Source organism: Labrus bergylta, chromosome 11, assembly GCF_963930695.1.
Source record: "Labrus bergylta chromosome 11, fLabBer1.1, whole genome shotgun sequence".
In the NCBI taxonomy this organism is placed as follows: Eukaryota; Metazoa; Chordata; class Actinopteri; order Labriformes; family Labridae; genus Labrus; species Labrus bergylta.
The window spans coordinates 5,126,559-5,140,548 of NC_089205.1; the positions used below are offsets into that span (position 1 = coordinate 5,126,559).

The 13,990-nt window shown below is 43.1% G+C and overlaps 1 protein-coding gene across 1 annotated transcript in view; it reads right to left on the reverse strand.

Moving 5' to 3' along the window:
• Window positions 1-1,490: 1,490 nt before the first annotated feature.
• LOC109995341 (alpha-2-macroglobulin) overlaps window positions 1,491-13,990 on the reverse strand; it is a 32,687-nt gene continuing 20,187 nt past the window's right edge. Inside the window, exons 25-36 of the mRNA XM_065960701.1 lie at window positions 13,734-13,809; window positions 12,658-12,814; window positions 12,439-12,513; window positions 11,899-12,061; window positions 10,183-10,370; window positions 5,078-5,290; window positions 4,153-4,271; window positions 3,970-4,060; window positions 2,875-2,943; window positions 2,688-2,793; window positions 2,118-2,159; window positions 1,491-1,639 (exon numbers count right to left, since the gene is read on the reverse strand). Of these exons, the coding sequence (XP_065816773.1) occupies window positions 1,635-1,639; window positions 2,118-2,159; window positions 2,688-2,793; window positions 2,875-2,943; window positions 3,970-4,060; window positions 4,153-4,271; window positions 5,078-5,290; window positions 10,183-10,370; window positions 11,899-12,061; window positions 12,439-12,513; window positions 12,658-12,814; window positions 13,734-13,809 (1,304 nt within the window). The 3' untranslated portion in view covers window positions 1,491-1,634. The remainder of the gene's footprint in view (window positions 1,640-2,117; window positions 2,160-2,687; window positions 2,794-2,874; window positions 2,944-3,969; window positions 4,061-4,152; window positions 4,272-5,077; window positions 5,291-10,182; window positions 10,371-11,898; window positions 12,062-12,438; window positions 12,514-12,657; window positions 12,815-13,733; window positions 13,810-13,990) is intronic.

The window sequence follows — 13,990 nt, forward strand, 5'->3', positions numbered from 1 at the left end:
CAACAGTTGTAGCTGCTAACAGCAAACTTAGATGGCTGACGGTAGAATTAGATTAGCTAATGTGAGCTAGCCAGCAGAAGAAAATGTTGGACTGATTTTGAGTTTATGGAAGTGTATTGCATTCACGTGGGAAAATAAAAAATCTGCTCTACGTTTTTCGGAATTAGATATAACTATCTCAGAATTATGAGTCATGCTGGCTACACACAAGACCATTTTTCAACTCTAAACTGGGACCACAGAGATAAGGAAAAAAATGGATCATCAAAATATGTAATGCCATTGAGACACAAGTCTCAAGATCTTTCATGGATGAAAATGAGAAAGGGACACCTATCAGCTTGGCAGTGAAGTCTGAATCCATTTCACTATTTGCCCATGCTTTGTGGATTCCATGCTTTCTTTTTCTCTCATTTGCACAGGTTTAGCAAAAGCAGTGAAATCCTTCTGTGGTTCTGGCCCTAATTAAGAACAATGTATGGCTTATTCTCTACTGTTGATGCACGGGGGCAGCCATCTTGGATTTTGAGCTTGGGATACTGAAGTTCCTCTGAGTTTCAGATGACGTATCTTTAACCACATACTAACATACTGCCTACTAACCACACCGTTAGTATGCCGTCAGCAACATACTACACACCGGGTCATGCAGCATATTTCAGGTCTGAGCTATGTTGGAAAAGCTAGCATTAAGCTAACGCCAACATCAGCCTTGAAAATAGAATTCAACAACTATATACATTCATTTGTTGATTATACAGCTACATAGTGATTTTAGTATTATCTGACAACATATAAAACAGTGTTACCTTTATTTGTATGCTGCCTATACTCCACTCTGCCTCCTGCCAGCCACGCCCACCTCATCAGCCAACTCAACTCACCTGTGCACACAGCTGCTTCCCATCTGCAATCAAGTCAGTATAAAAGCCTCTTCTGACACTGCCAGAAGACTTTCCAGCACTTTCCCTTGGACTACCCGTTGCAGACCCTGTTTGACTCTTACCAGCCAGCCTTGTTTTTGTCACTCAGACCCCGACCACGAGTTCTGTTGGCCTCTCCCCTGGGCTGTTTGGCTTTCCTCACATCAGCTCCTACAGTGTGAGTTTTACCGTCTAGCTCTGATCTGATTTCTGTTGTTCAAAAACTCGCTGTCCGACACTGTGTGGATCTCTGGATTGTATCCGCTGGCTCTGCAACTTGCCTTCCACTTTTCCCGACTTAGTTCAGGAGCTTTAACAGCTCTTGCAGATGTACCTGCTGAATTTATCCCTAAAAAACATTATCATTGTGGCTTCCTGTGTGCTGCACATGGATTCCAACACCACCCATGACAGTTACTTTTAAGTGTGTAATTGACTATGAATCAATAAGCAGAGTGTTTTGCCAGGGGTAAGAAATATGAGACGGCTTTCTGACTCGCCAAATATGAATTAGATTACATGGATCTGTTGTGTTTACTGGGGAAGTGATCAATCTTTTATCAAATAAAAACCCTTACAGGGTGCAAATGATTGTTGGCTCAGGTAAACCATCAAGTAAACAGAGACTGACAGAAATATTTAAAGTTTAATAAAATGTATTGATTCTCATTAAACAATCCACAAGCTTTTGCCGGTAATGACCTTCACTCTTCAATCTGCATGGAAAGAAAATGGTGATTAATTGACTCAAAGAAAACACAGTATACACGATTATCAATTCATTGTCTGAGTCAGGCCGTTAATATTGCTACACACAGAGCTCAAACTGTACTGTTCTGATAGGCTGCTTACTCTGTTTCCTGCTCTGACATCACTCTTGCACACAACGACCGAACACACACAGGTCTCTGTTCCCTCACTCACTCCACAACACCTCCACTACGCAGGTTACATATATTTGTATTTGCTATGCCTATAGACCTCCACGAGTTTGTGGCTTCTGCATTCTTAATCCGTGCATTGGTTAGGGACAGATACAGTGTACATAGACAAAGTGAAAACAGCCATCCAAAGCAAGTATCATAGTGTATGTAGCTGATGCTAATTTGCTAGATCCATCCCTAGAAGGGCTTTGATGTGAATAAAAGAAAACAGTTCAGTTAAAAAGGGAAAAGAAGGGGTTTTAATTGTTACCTGTAGCACAGGGGTGCGCATACTCAAATTCAGCGCTGTAACCTAAAAGGAAAAATAAGCATGACAAAGTTTGAACAGATACAGTTGACGCTCCAACAGCAAATGTGTTTCATGTAGAAGACTTGATGTTGGACTTAAATCCGATCATATACTATAAAAAAATGAAACTCTGTTGTGTACAGTGTGTACCACAGCGCCCTAATGAACACAGTGACACCTGATCAGAGGCAGTATGATTCATGCTAGAATACATCAAAAGAATGGTGTTATATGTTAATTTCTATGAATGGAGACATTCTTCCTGGTTAGTTATTACATCATGCACCATATTAATACAACTCCTGCATTATGTGATGACCATCGCAATTTGTAATCGATTACAAAATGGGACAGACGATTACAAAATGTAATGTTACAAGAATTCATATTTAAAGGCAGTTTCATCTATTCACACTGAGTGAAATCTGTCATCAAAGCTTATCATAGTTATTGACAGAAAGTATCCCTGTCATTGTTTTTTTCCCCCAGCCCCACCTGAATGGACAGCGGGACTCAGTGTGTGAGACTCACTTGGCTGGTAGTAGTCGTAGATCTTCACCAAAGCTGGCTTCAGGTTCCACACTGGAAGCTTACATTGGAGAATTAGAAAGTGGCGCGTGATTTTACTCTTACGTAACTGTAGGAAGAAAAACAGATCAGTAACACATCTGGATCGGTGAGCATCTAGTCACGTTCCTCTGTGTGTTGTTTATCTTACCTCCCGTATATAAACAAGAATACGATCTCCAGTATATTCAAGACGTTCCACCACCTTAGAGTCTCTGATCTGTGAGGAGACGACATTTTACACTAACGGGACACTCGGGGAGGGAATTACCAGTTATCTACAGCCTAGACAACATCCTGTATTCTGATCTTTTTTTCCTAACTGCCCCTTTTTTCTGAACCACTTTACAACTAGGATCTAGTCATGTCTCTTTTTGAAGTCTCCTTTAGTGCTTATCTGGCACATTTTCACATCAATGATGAATGCATTTATTTGAATACTTTTACAAACACGTGGACTTTAAGGGCTGTTCTGTTCCTGCACCCTGCTGAATATGACACTCTTCATAAATACGACGTGGTTAAATCAGTTTCACTTGCATTTCGGTTAACAGCCTCCTGTAGGTAGTCTGTTTTTTAATGAGGTAGAAAAATCAAATTGAGAGTGCAGAATAATATCGGCTGAACAAAATGATTAAAGCCACTGCATTAGAAGGTTCATATGTGAATCCACATAACGGAGGAATTTAGTTTGATGTTCTTTGGCGTCACAGAAAGTCTCTGTGTGCAACTGGAAGTATATACAGTACAGTACACAAACAGATGGCATATATACTTGGAGGGTAATAAATGTAGGCTACTATGCAACAGGCCTAGATATAGCCGGTCAAGAAAATGTTCCATGAATATTCAAGACTTCTGGGCTCCACTTTTCAGGGTCAGAAACACTCCTGATGATTATTGTATCTACTGTTTAGCTTTGACGAATTTGCAAACTACTCACTTCTCTAAAGCAACACCACCTCCTCCAAATAATACTAATGTATTTTGGCTGCCGAAACCCAATTTGGTTTCAACTAATAGCTGAATTCATACTGCTAAATATGCAGTCGAGAAAGTAAAAAGTGATGTCAGGGCGTCCTTGATAAACGCAGTAGAGCATTAAGTAAACATTCAAGCTTCCGACTCAAAGGAGGAAGTCAGAGGGGATGGCCTCTGTGAGTTTATGGTAATGGCTAGTATCACCATCATACTAACATCAATAGCTGACAGAAAAGTTCAGGTTAAAGTTGCTGTAATTACTCACCATCCTTAAAGACTCGGCATCTGGGGTAAATCCAGAGAGTAGTTTGATTTCCATTATCATCATGTTTGTCATGTTGTCGCTTCCATAATGTCTGCAATTAACTCAAAGTTAGTTTCTCCAAAATCTACAGCCAGGGAGGACACTTTCACTGTAAGTGCAGTGCAGTTGTTGTTGATTACTTACACAGACTTCAGCGTCAGACTGAGGCTGCGAGATGTGCTCGTGCAGTCAGCATGTGGTTCAGCCGCCACACTGAGAAAAGAGGCTGGTGGAGGAGGCGGGATGTTGTACTGAAGAGAAATCTAGAAAAAAAAAAAAAGTTTGATGATTTTAATGTTAATCTTTTTGATGTGTTTTGGGGCCATTTTTGCTTTTATTGGATAAGACAGTTGAGGAGAGAGTGGAGGATGACATGCAGTAAAGGGCCGGGATTAGATTTGAATCCAATGGCAATGTGACGAGGGCTAAAGCCTCTGTACATGAGGCATGTGACATAACCACTAGGCTACTGGATCAGCAATCAGCCTACCTTAGTTTATTCAACTGCAATTAAAATCGTTTTAAGTATTTAAGCAAAGTATTTTTTTCCAAAAGGTGTCTTGCAAAGACAGGGTTATCTGTAACCATTTTCACACATGCACTTCAGAAAATGTCTTGGGAATTTCAGGAGGACTGCCGCTGAAAACCTCCTGATCTGGTTGTTCACACATGCACCTCACAGCAGGAGACTATCCTTGGGGCGGCTGTTCCTCAGTTGGTATAGTCGGTCGTCTCTCAACCGGAAGTTGCTCCTGCGGCAACATGTCCGATGTGTCCTTGGGCAAGACACTTAACCCCGAATTGCTCCCGCTACTCTGTAGATGGCGTATGAATGGGATTAGTTACTTCTGATGGCCACTTTTTGTGTGTGAATGGGTAGGTGTGACATGCGGTGTAAAAGCGCTTTGAGCAGTCAGATGAGTAGAGAAAGCTTGTATCAATCAAAGGGAACCCCCTCCCACTCACTCCAGGTGACCTCTTGAGCAGAAGTGTGAGTGAAAAATTCAGCTGTCTTCATTCACGCATGCAGCTCACTCTGAAGTGAATAAGAGTGACATTCTCCAATCACCTGCACTGAAGCACAGGCAGTTCCCTTCACCTCCAGGCTGTACTTTCCTGTCATGTCCTTCAGAGCCTCCTCTTGGTAGAGCAGTTTGTTGTGAGGGTTTACATCAAACGTCAGCTGGCCACTGGGAGCCTGAACTGTCACAGTGCTGGAACCTTCAGGATTGAACACTTTAGTGGAGTACAGAGACAGAGCCTGCAGAGCCACCACGGTGTCCTTCAACACACAAAAGACAAATCATTATGAGTCATTAAAGACAGTGGCCATTCTAGAGTCTACTGGGGCCCCAGGCAAGAAATAATGAGAGGCCCTATAACCTGCATTTATCACCATTACGTCTGCCATTGTCCCGATGCTTACTCCACTTCCTCTTTTTTCCTGTTTACTCTCCTATAGATGCATAATTCCTTTGAATGTTTTAGGTTGACTTTCATTGACAAACTTTGGGTTTCACGCCAATAATGCATGCAAGGAGAGTGAGTGCTGTCAGATGGGGCCCCTGAGGGAGGTTTCCTACCTGTCATGGCAAAATTAGCATATTTTCTGTCGTTGCTGTTAAAAGTTTGTAAGCCCCGACTGGTCTGGGGCCCCAAGCAGTTGCCTGCATAGCCTGTTAACAAGCAGCGCCTCTGATTTTAAGATTATGTCAGGAAACCCAATCTTAGTTTCAATCATATAAAACCTGCAGTTTGTGTTGTTCAAAACTTTTGAATAGGATTAGCTAAAAAACACTGATCCCAGGTGAGGGATGGATTCAGACAGGGTTACAGGAGCAACATGTCTTAAAACTTGTGCTGTTCAAATAAAACAGCATTTTCACACTGATGTTGATACTTTGTTTTTAACGAAGTAACTGAATCACTACCATGACATAGACGATGACGTATAAATAAGGGCTTGAACAAAACATGTTTTGTTACCATAAAATATTTCACCAAATAGTTGTTAATATCAATTACAAAATAATTTCCCAACATGATCACTTCCTGTGCAGTGAGTTGAGGCCAGCGCTGTAAAGGTCCCCTCAGGAAAACAAACTCTTAAAATCCTTCATTCCTTCTGCCATCAGGCTCTTAAACCTTGATAGTCATTTGGACTTTTAAAACTTAATTGCATTATTTTATCTTTGCCCTCGTGTTTAACCACAAGTCATTTATACTTTTGGTCATTATGGCTGTAGCCTGAACATACATTCTCTGAATATAGTCAAAAAATGTGAAGTGCAGTGAATCCTCAAATGTCCTTATTTATCTTCCATTGTTTTAAACATTTAACTGTGTATTGTTATCTTTGCCCGGCTCATGTGTGTGCAATTGTGGGGCCACACAATGGTACTAGTGTGCACTGTGGTCCATTCACTGATTTATTTGTTGTCCCTGACGAACTCCTGTCTGAAGTTTGTTTGAATACATGTACGTACACTGTAAAAAATGTCCTTTGCGATACATACAATTGTCTGAATCTAAAATATTTAATTTAAAGCTCCTTTTCAGAAATTTTCAGTTTGTGTGGATGTTGTCGATGGCAGCGCGAGCGCATCGCGAGGCCCAGCGTCTCTCTCAGTTTTGCAATTTTGCAGTAGTTTTCCTGTTCATCTCAGGTCTGTTCATACAGAACAGCTCCACCTTAACATCCTACACCCGACAGGAACTTTTGGATATTGGACTACACCTCCCTGACGATCTAATCACCAATCTTTGACTCATCCCTGAGATCGCCAAAACACCCGAGGCTACGCACTCTACCTGGCAGAGCGGACGTGGTCGCAGGCGGCGTCGAGACCATAAACAAAGGCGGAGGGATAAGAGCTAAGCTAAAGCTAACACCGCACCGTCTCCCGTTAACCAACATTTTCGTCGTCTTGGGTGAACAAAATGGACGAGTTACGACTCCGCATCATCCACAGCAAGAGACTTATGGACTGTAATGTCATGATCCTCACGGAAACATGGCTAAACAACGGAGTGCCGGACGATGCTCTCAAGCTAGCCGGTCGCCACACACTCCGGGCAGACAGAACAGCAGAGGACTCTGGTAAGACCAGAGGAGGAGGGCTGTGCATTTATATTAACAAAGCTTGGTGTACAGACTCTGTCATTGTTGGGAGACACTGCTCAGCTAACCTTGAGTTTCTCATGGTTAAATGCAGACCTTTCTATCAGCCAAGGGAGCTCAGCTCCACTATTGTAACTGCAGCCTACATCCCCTCGGATGCCGATGCAAAAGCTGCTATGAAGGAACTTTACACAGCTATCAGCAAACAACAGACTGCTCACCCGGAGGCTGCATTTATAGTTGCAGGTGATTTTAACCACTCAAACTTAAAGACAGTGCTCCCTAAATTTCACCAGCATATTTCCTGCAATGCAAGAGGAAACAAAACTCTGGATCATGTTTACACAAACATCGCAGGAGCCTACACCACGACCCCCCTCCCCCACCTGGGACAATCAGACCACCTTTCTTTGTTCCTCATCCCCAAGTACTCCCCACTCATCCAACGTGTGAAGCCATCAGTGACAACTATTAAAGTGTGGCCAGCGGGGACAGACTCTGTACTTCAGGACACGTTCCATCACACAGACTGGAGTATGTTTGCCTCTCAGGCTACCTGGGGCTCTCACACAGACATTGACACCTACACTTATTCTGTGCTGGATTATATCAATACCACCATCGACACTGTTACAACATGGAAGCAGATCACCACGCACCCAAATCAGAAGCCATGGATGAACAAGGAGGTGCGGCTCCTGCTGAAGGCCCGCAACACCCCCTTCAGATCAGATGACGCAATGGCCTACAGCGTATCCAGGGCAAACCTGAGGAGGAGCATCATCAAGACCAAGCACTGCTACAAGCTGAAGGTAGAGGATCACTTCTCCAACTCCGACCCCAGATGCATGTGGCAGGGCATCCAGGCCATCAGTGATTATAAACCCAGCAACTCCACCCCGATAACCACAGATGTCTCCTTCCTGAACGAGCTAAATCACTTTTATGCTCGTTTCGACAGAGACAACAGGGAGATGCAGACCACGACCAGACCTCCTGCAGACAACCAGCCCCTCTCACTCACCTCCACAGATGTCCACGCTGCACTGAGCCGGATCAACGCTCGAAAGGCTGCTGGTCCAGACGGCACCCCCGGGCACGTGCTTAGAGCATGTGCAGAGCAGCTCACTGGGGTTTTTACGGACATCTTCAACCTGTCCCTCGCCCAAGCAGCTGTGCCAGCATGCTTCAAAGCCACCTCCATTAACCCAGTGCCGAAACACTCCAGCCCGGCAGGCCTGAATGACTACCGCCCTGTAGCACTCACACCCATCATAATGAAGTGCTTTGAGTGACTGGTCCTAGCACACCTGAAAAACTGCCTCCCACCCACACTGGACCCATACCAGTTTATCTACCGCAGCAATAGGAGTACAGAGGATGCAGTTTCCACGGTGCTGCACTCTGTGCTCACACATCTGGACAATAAAAACACATACGCACAAATGCTGTTTGTTGATTTTAGCTCAGCATTCAACACTTGTCATCCCCTCCAAGTTAAACACTAAACTTGGAGACCTGGGCTTCAACGCCTCCCTCCGTCACTGGATAATGGACTTTCTGACCAACAGACCCCTATATGTTAGGTCAGGACACACCTGCTCCACCACCATCACACTGAACACAGGCGTACCACAGGGCTGTGTGCTGAGCCCATTCCTCTACTCCCTCTTCACCCATGACTGCAGACCTGTACATGGATCCAACACCATCCTCAAGTTTGCGGACGATATGGCGGTGATTGGCCTCATCAGCAACAACGATGACACAGCCTACAGGGAGGAGGTACAGCATCTGGCCGCATGGTGTGCTGACAATAACCTGCTCCTCAACACCAGTAAGACAAAGTGTGGATCGTGGACTTCAGGAGAGAAAGAGGAAGCACGCACAACCCCATTCACATCAACGGGATGGCTGTCTCCAGCTTCAAGTTCCTGGGGACCCACATCACAGAGGACCTCTCCTGGTCCACTAACACCTCCAGTCTGGTTAAGAAGGCTCATCAATGCCTCTTTTTCCTGAGGACACTGAAGAGACACCACCTGTCTTCAGCTGTACTGATGAACTTCTACCGCTGTGTGATTGAGAGCATCCTGACCAGCAGTGTCACAGTCTGGTACGGAAACTGCTCTGTCTCAGACCGTAAGGCGCTACAGCGGGTGGTAAAAACCGCCCAGCGCATCACAAGGTGTCCACTTCCCGCCATTGAGGACGTCCAAAGAAAAATGCTGTCTGTGGCGAGCTCACAGCATCCTTAAAGACTCCTCCCACCCTGCCCACAGACTGTTTGCCCTGCTGCCCTCCGGTAGGCGCTTCTGAAGCCTCTGGACCAGAACAGGCAGACTGAGGAACAGCTTTTTCCCCAGAGCTGTCTCCCTCCCGAACTCCGCCCCCCGCTGACCCCCCTTCCCCTGCACATCACCTCACACCCATCATCCCCCCCACCAGTCCTTCTGGTCATACACACACATCTCTCATCCACCTGTATTATAGTATGTTCATATCACCTCATAAGTTAGCGACCTGTACAATATGTCCATATTCTGTATATTATTTGTAAACTAGTATAGCATGCTCACTGCACCTTAATCTGTATATTATAATCCTAAAAATGTATGTATATTTATAGCATCCCATTAATCCAGATATCCATATATACCCAATAATTCACTTTTTTGTCTACATCTGTAAATTTTGTAATTACTGTACATAGCACAGATTCTTGCACTTTCTGCTTATTACACTTCTGGTGAGATGCCAAACTTCATTTCGTTACTCTATACTTGTATATGTGTAATGACAATAAAGTTGAAACTCATCTCATGTTGGCGCCCCCCCTGTGGGGAAAGTATGAAGTACTTTTGGGCAGAGGTATTGTGGATTTTGACCTTAATGCCTTGTCTTTATGTGCAAAGAGCCTTTGGGGCTTAAACTGATGATACATTTGAAAACGAAATTGGGAAAATCTAAATGATTAAAGAGTTTTCATAATAAACAATAACCTGAGTGGAAAATGTTAATCTGCTGGTGTGCCTGTCCTGTTTGGGATGTACCTGGGTAGAGGAGAAGCCTCCGTACTGGTTCTGCTGTCCTGTCAGCCATCTGACGATGCTGGATGAGTATCGCAGGTCCTCGGCAGAAGGAGATGCACTGAGTAAGGCCAGAAGCACATAAGAGCTGATTTCCACAGACAGAGAGGTTGATGTATCTTCCTCATTCTGAGACCAGTGAAGTAAATCCCCTTCAAACAGCATCAACACAGAGACAAGGTGAGTTACCTTAATTGTGACGTGGCAGGGATAACTCCTGGGATTTAACTGGATTTTCCTGTGATTGATGAGGCCTAAAAATCCTTAATTTTATGTCAGCTTCAGGAAAAGTTGGAATACAAGTGGTGTTGTGTAACAGTCAGAATATCATTGTAGTACTACAAGGCGGTGCCTTGGTTTTGTTTAGGTTTTCGTGACAGAAAGTTGTTAGTCATATGTTTGTTCTGACTGAGAAGTCTCTGACTACTGCTCATGTATGAGGAGTGAACATAGCACTGTGGAGACCTGGCATTGTATGCTATAAAAATACTGTGTGGAAATCCCCACTCTGTTGTCTGTCAACTCTGATACTAACTAATCTTCTGCTAATTGCTTCTGACGGCAGTCTATAGAGCGCCACCGGAATGGGTCCTAAAACCCGGAAGTAAGTTAGCATTTGAGCGCCATGGGGTCTAACGTCTAAAAGTCAACAGGGATTTTAAATGGGTTTGTGGTTAGACGCCTGAAATAAGGTCTGTGGTTAACACAAGCTTGAGAGATGTTGGCGTTTTGTTAGACCACATAAACTACGTTAGGTAATACCCCCACTTGTGAATTTTAAAGTTCTTACGCGTCTTTAAAAAGGCGGTTGACTACAGTGGTTGTCGGAGACATTAAACGTCATCACGCCGGACACAGAGGCTGGGAACTCTCTCACTCGTCGGACATGTGTCCTGTAGGTTTAATCTTTATGTTAAGGCAGATATGAGGTTAGTAAACAATTTATCAAGCGACGTGGATTAGTTTATCGGAGATCGTCTGAAGCATAACGCTAGTGACGTCACAATCATCCGACCGTGGTGTAGTTCGCTTGTAGCATAACGTTAGCTTTTTACTTCTGTCGGCCGCATTAACGCTTCAAACATCATAAAAATGGTGTTAATCTGTGAAGATTATCCTGCTGAACAAAACGGCTACGCTTCAGAAACGTGCGTTTGCCACAGAGCTTATTTTCTTATGATCCAAAATCCAATACAAAAATCCCATAGGCGAATTCTCATTAGACCCCATGGCGATGCTACTTCCGGGTTGGCCTACAAAAATACGTCATATGGTTTGTTCTCTATTAATACACATTAACTTTGAGTGAATTGGACAATATCTCAAATAAAAGCCAACTGTTGGCTGAGCAAACTGTTTGTCTTCTTACCTCACTTCCATTTGATTGTCATGTCTTAAAGACAAATGAAATGTGTGATATTTACCTACATTTACACAAAATGCTAATACTGCACTGAGTGTGGGTATTTTAATATTATCCAAAGGCGCAAGAACACTTTTTAATTGCATTTGGGAGAAAAAGGGTGGGTGGTCTACTTTGCAAACGCAATGATTGGCCGAAAATACAAGGTCACAAAACAAGTTGTAGGGATGGATGACCTTGCAGGCATTTCCTCAAGCCAAACGTCCAACTTCCTGCAGGGACTGAGTCGTGATCCGTGTTTTAGGTTGATGGCTCACCTTGCTGTATAGCCACTGTGCCGAGGTGTTTCAGAAGGAGAGCGCGGGTCTGCATGTCTCCTGCCAGGGTGAAGACATACGCCAGCAGAGCTGTGGTGTAGGTGTTGCTCAGGTTACCCATGGACTCCCTGAGGCAGGACAAGCTTCTTTGTACAACAAGAGGCTGTAAAATAAACAAGGAACATTTAAAAGAAAGATAATTTCATTAACTCATAATAGCTCTTTAGTTTTTGCATAAATCAGAACCATAAAAGTGAAGTGAAGCCAACACCGAAGTATATGAATCCTCTTGTAGTGAAGCCAATGCATAAGTGCCTTATTAAAATTCCTTCAAAAAGTCCATCAGGGGGCAACTCCACTGCTTGCTAAAAGAAGTGTGGTTGTATAAAAGGAGACCAAATATGAGTGCTGTTATCAGCTGACTTAAAATTTCCACATGGTGAAAAAAAACAGCGCAGGTTAAGAGGTTCTCACAAAGGCTAGGAGCACTAACGCCGTAAACTCTGCAAAGATTGAAACACAAATATAAAACATGCTTACAGTTCCTGTTATGTTCATCTCCAAGAGGGACGCAGTAATGTAAGCACTGAGAGTCACTTGATCAGACACACCGCCCTGTAGAGAAGGAGAATCAGGAGGCATTCAAGAAAGACAATGTCCGAAATTTCGGAGAACACAGAATTAGGACCTACTTCAAAAAAGAAAACCATAACTAATTCTGTTCATTTTCATTCAGACTCCAGAGGACTTTAAAATGACCTTCATCTTGTTGTTAAAGAGTTTCCCCGACTGTTTGAAACAGCCGTTTTCTCGTTGTTTACTCTCGATCCAACGCCTGGCCATTTCAACGACTTCAGTGTCAATGAAGACAAATGAACTCGCTTTAACAAAGGATCTCAGCACGAAAGCAGTCAACCTGTGAATGAGTTCAATAAGAGCAGACATTCATTAAAAAGCTGAGCTTGTCACAATGATGCAGAGTTTGTACTGCCTGCTAGGCTACGGCTTGACTCGATGCTATGATGTTTTCTTATAACTTGTTTTCCAGATTAGCTTGTATCCCATAAATATAAACAGCACTCTAAAACTTAAAGTTGTCAAGTGTAGCTGCAAAAAAACTAACCAAAATCATCAATAAGTCCCTTTGCTATTTTGCATTAACCCATAAAGGGATAGTTAGGTCATTTTGAAATAGGGTTCTATGGGGTATATATGCATTAGCCACTCCCTTTAAGGGGATACTGGAAGCTGTAGGCTTTACATTGCTGCAGACAGGTCCATTTGTCCCAAGTAATACACAGTACCTAATTTTAAGAAAGAAACAACATCCGGGTATATAATCTCAGCGGATGACTTTTCCACCATCAAGTCGCTTCGGCAAATCACATACAGTATGCGTTCCTATGCCACTGAACATCTCTACAGGGGTGTGGGCTTTGAAAGACAACAAATACAACCAACCTAAAAATGAGGTTTTTTTAAAAGCAATTATGATACGCTGTTTACTGTGAAAACACAACAATTTGTTTATGAACCAGAGTACACAGAGGTAACATTCAAGCACATGGAGACTCAACAGCACCATAAGAGAGAAGGAAAATTTAAGTCACATATTACCTCGATTGGAATCTCAACTTATGGAATACCTAAAATGTACCAAAAGTCTAATACTGTTGTCAATAGAAAACCAGAGAAAGGAAGAAGATACGAGTTGAGCCATGCGAGAAAAATGCCATTTAAAAAAAAATAAAAAATAAAAAATGTTGGTTATTTCAACGTTAAAGTTGAAGAATGTTTGTCAACAGGTAGACATTATGAGTCTGTTATGTTCTCACCAGCTGTTCTGCTTTCCTTCTTCAAAAACACTGTAAGAACCATCATAGTGCTTGTAGTTGAGCTGCCTCTGATAGCCTGTACCAAATGATAACACATAAACCAACAGTTTAAAAAAAGTAAATCCAAATGTGATACACATTGTCATAATTCTGCAACAATGCCCACCTCTCTAGCATTACATTTCCACTCACCCTGCCAACCACTCCCTTCTCATTAGCTTACCATGCTCACTTGTGTGCTCAGCTACTAGCCATCT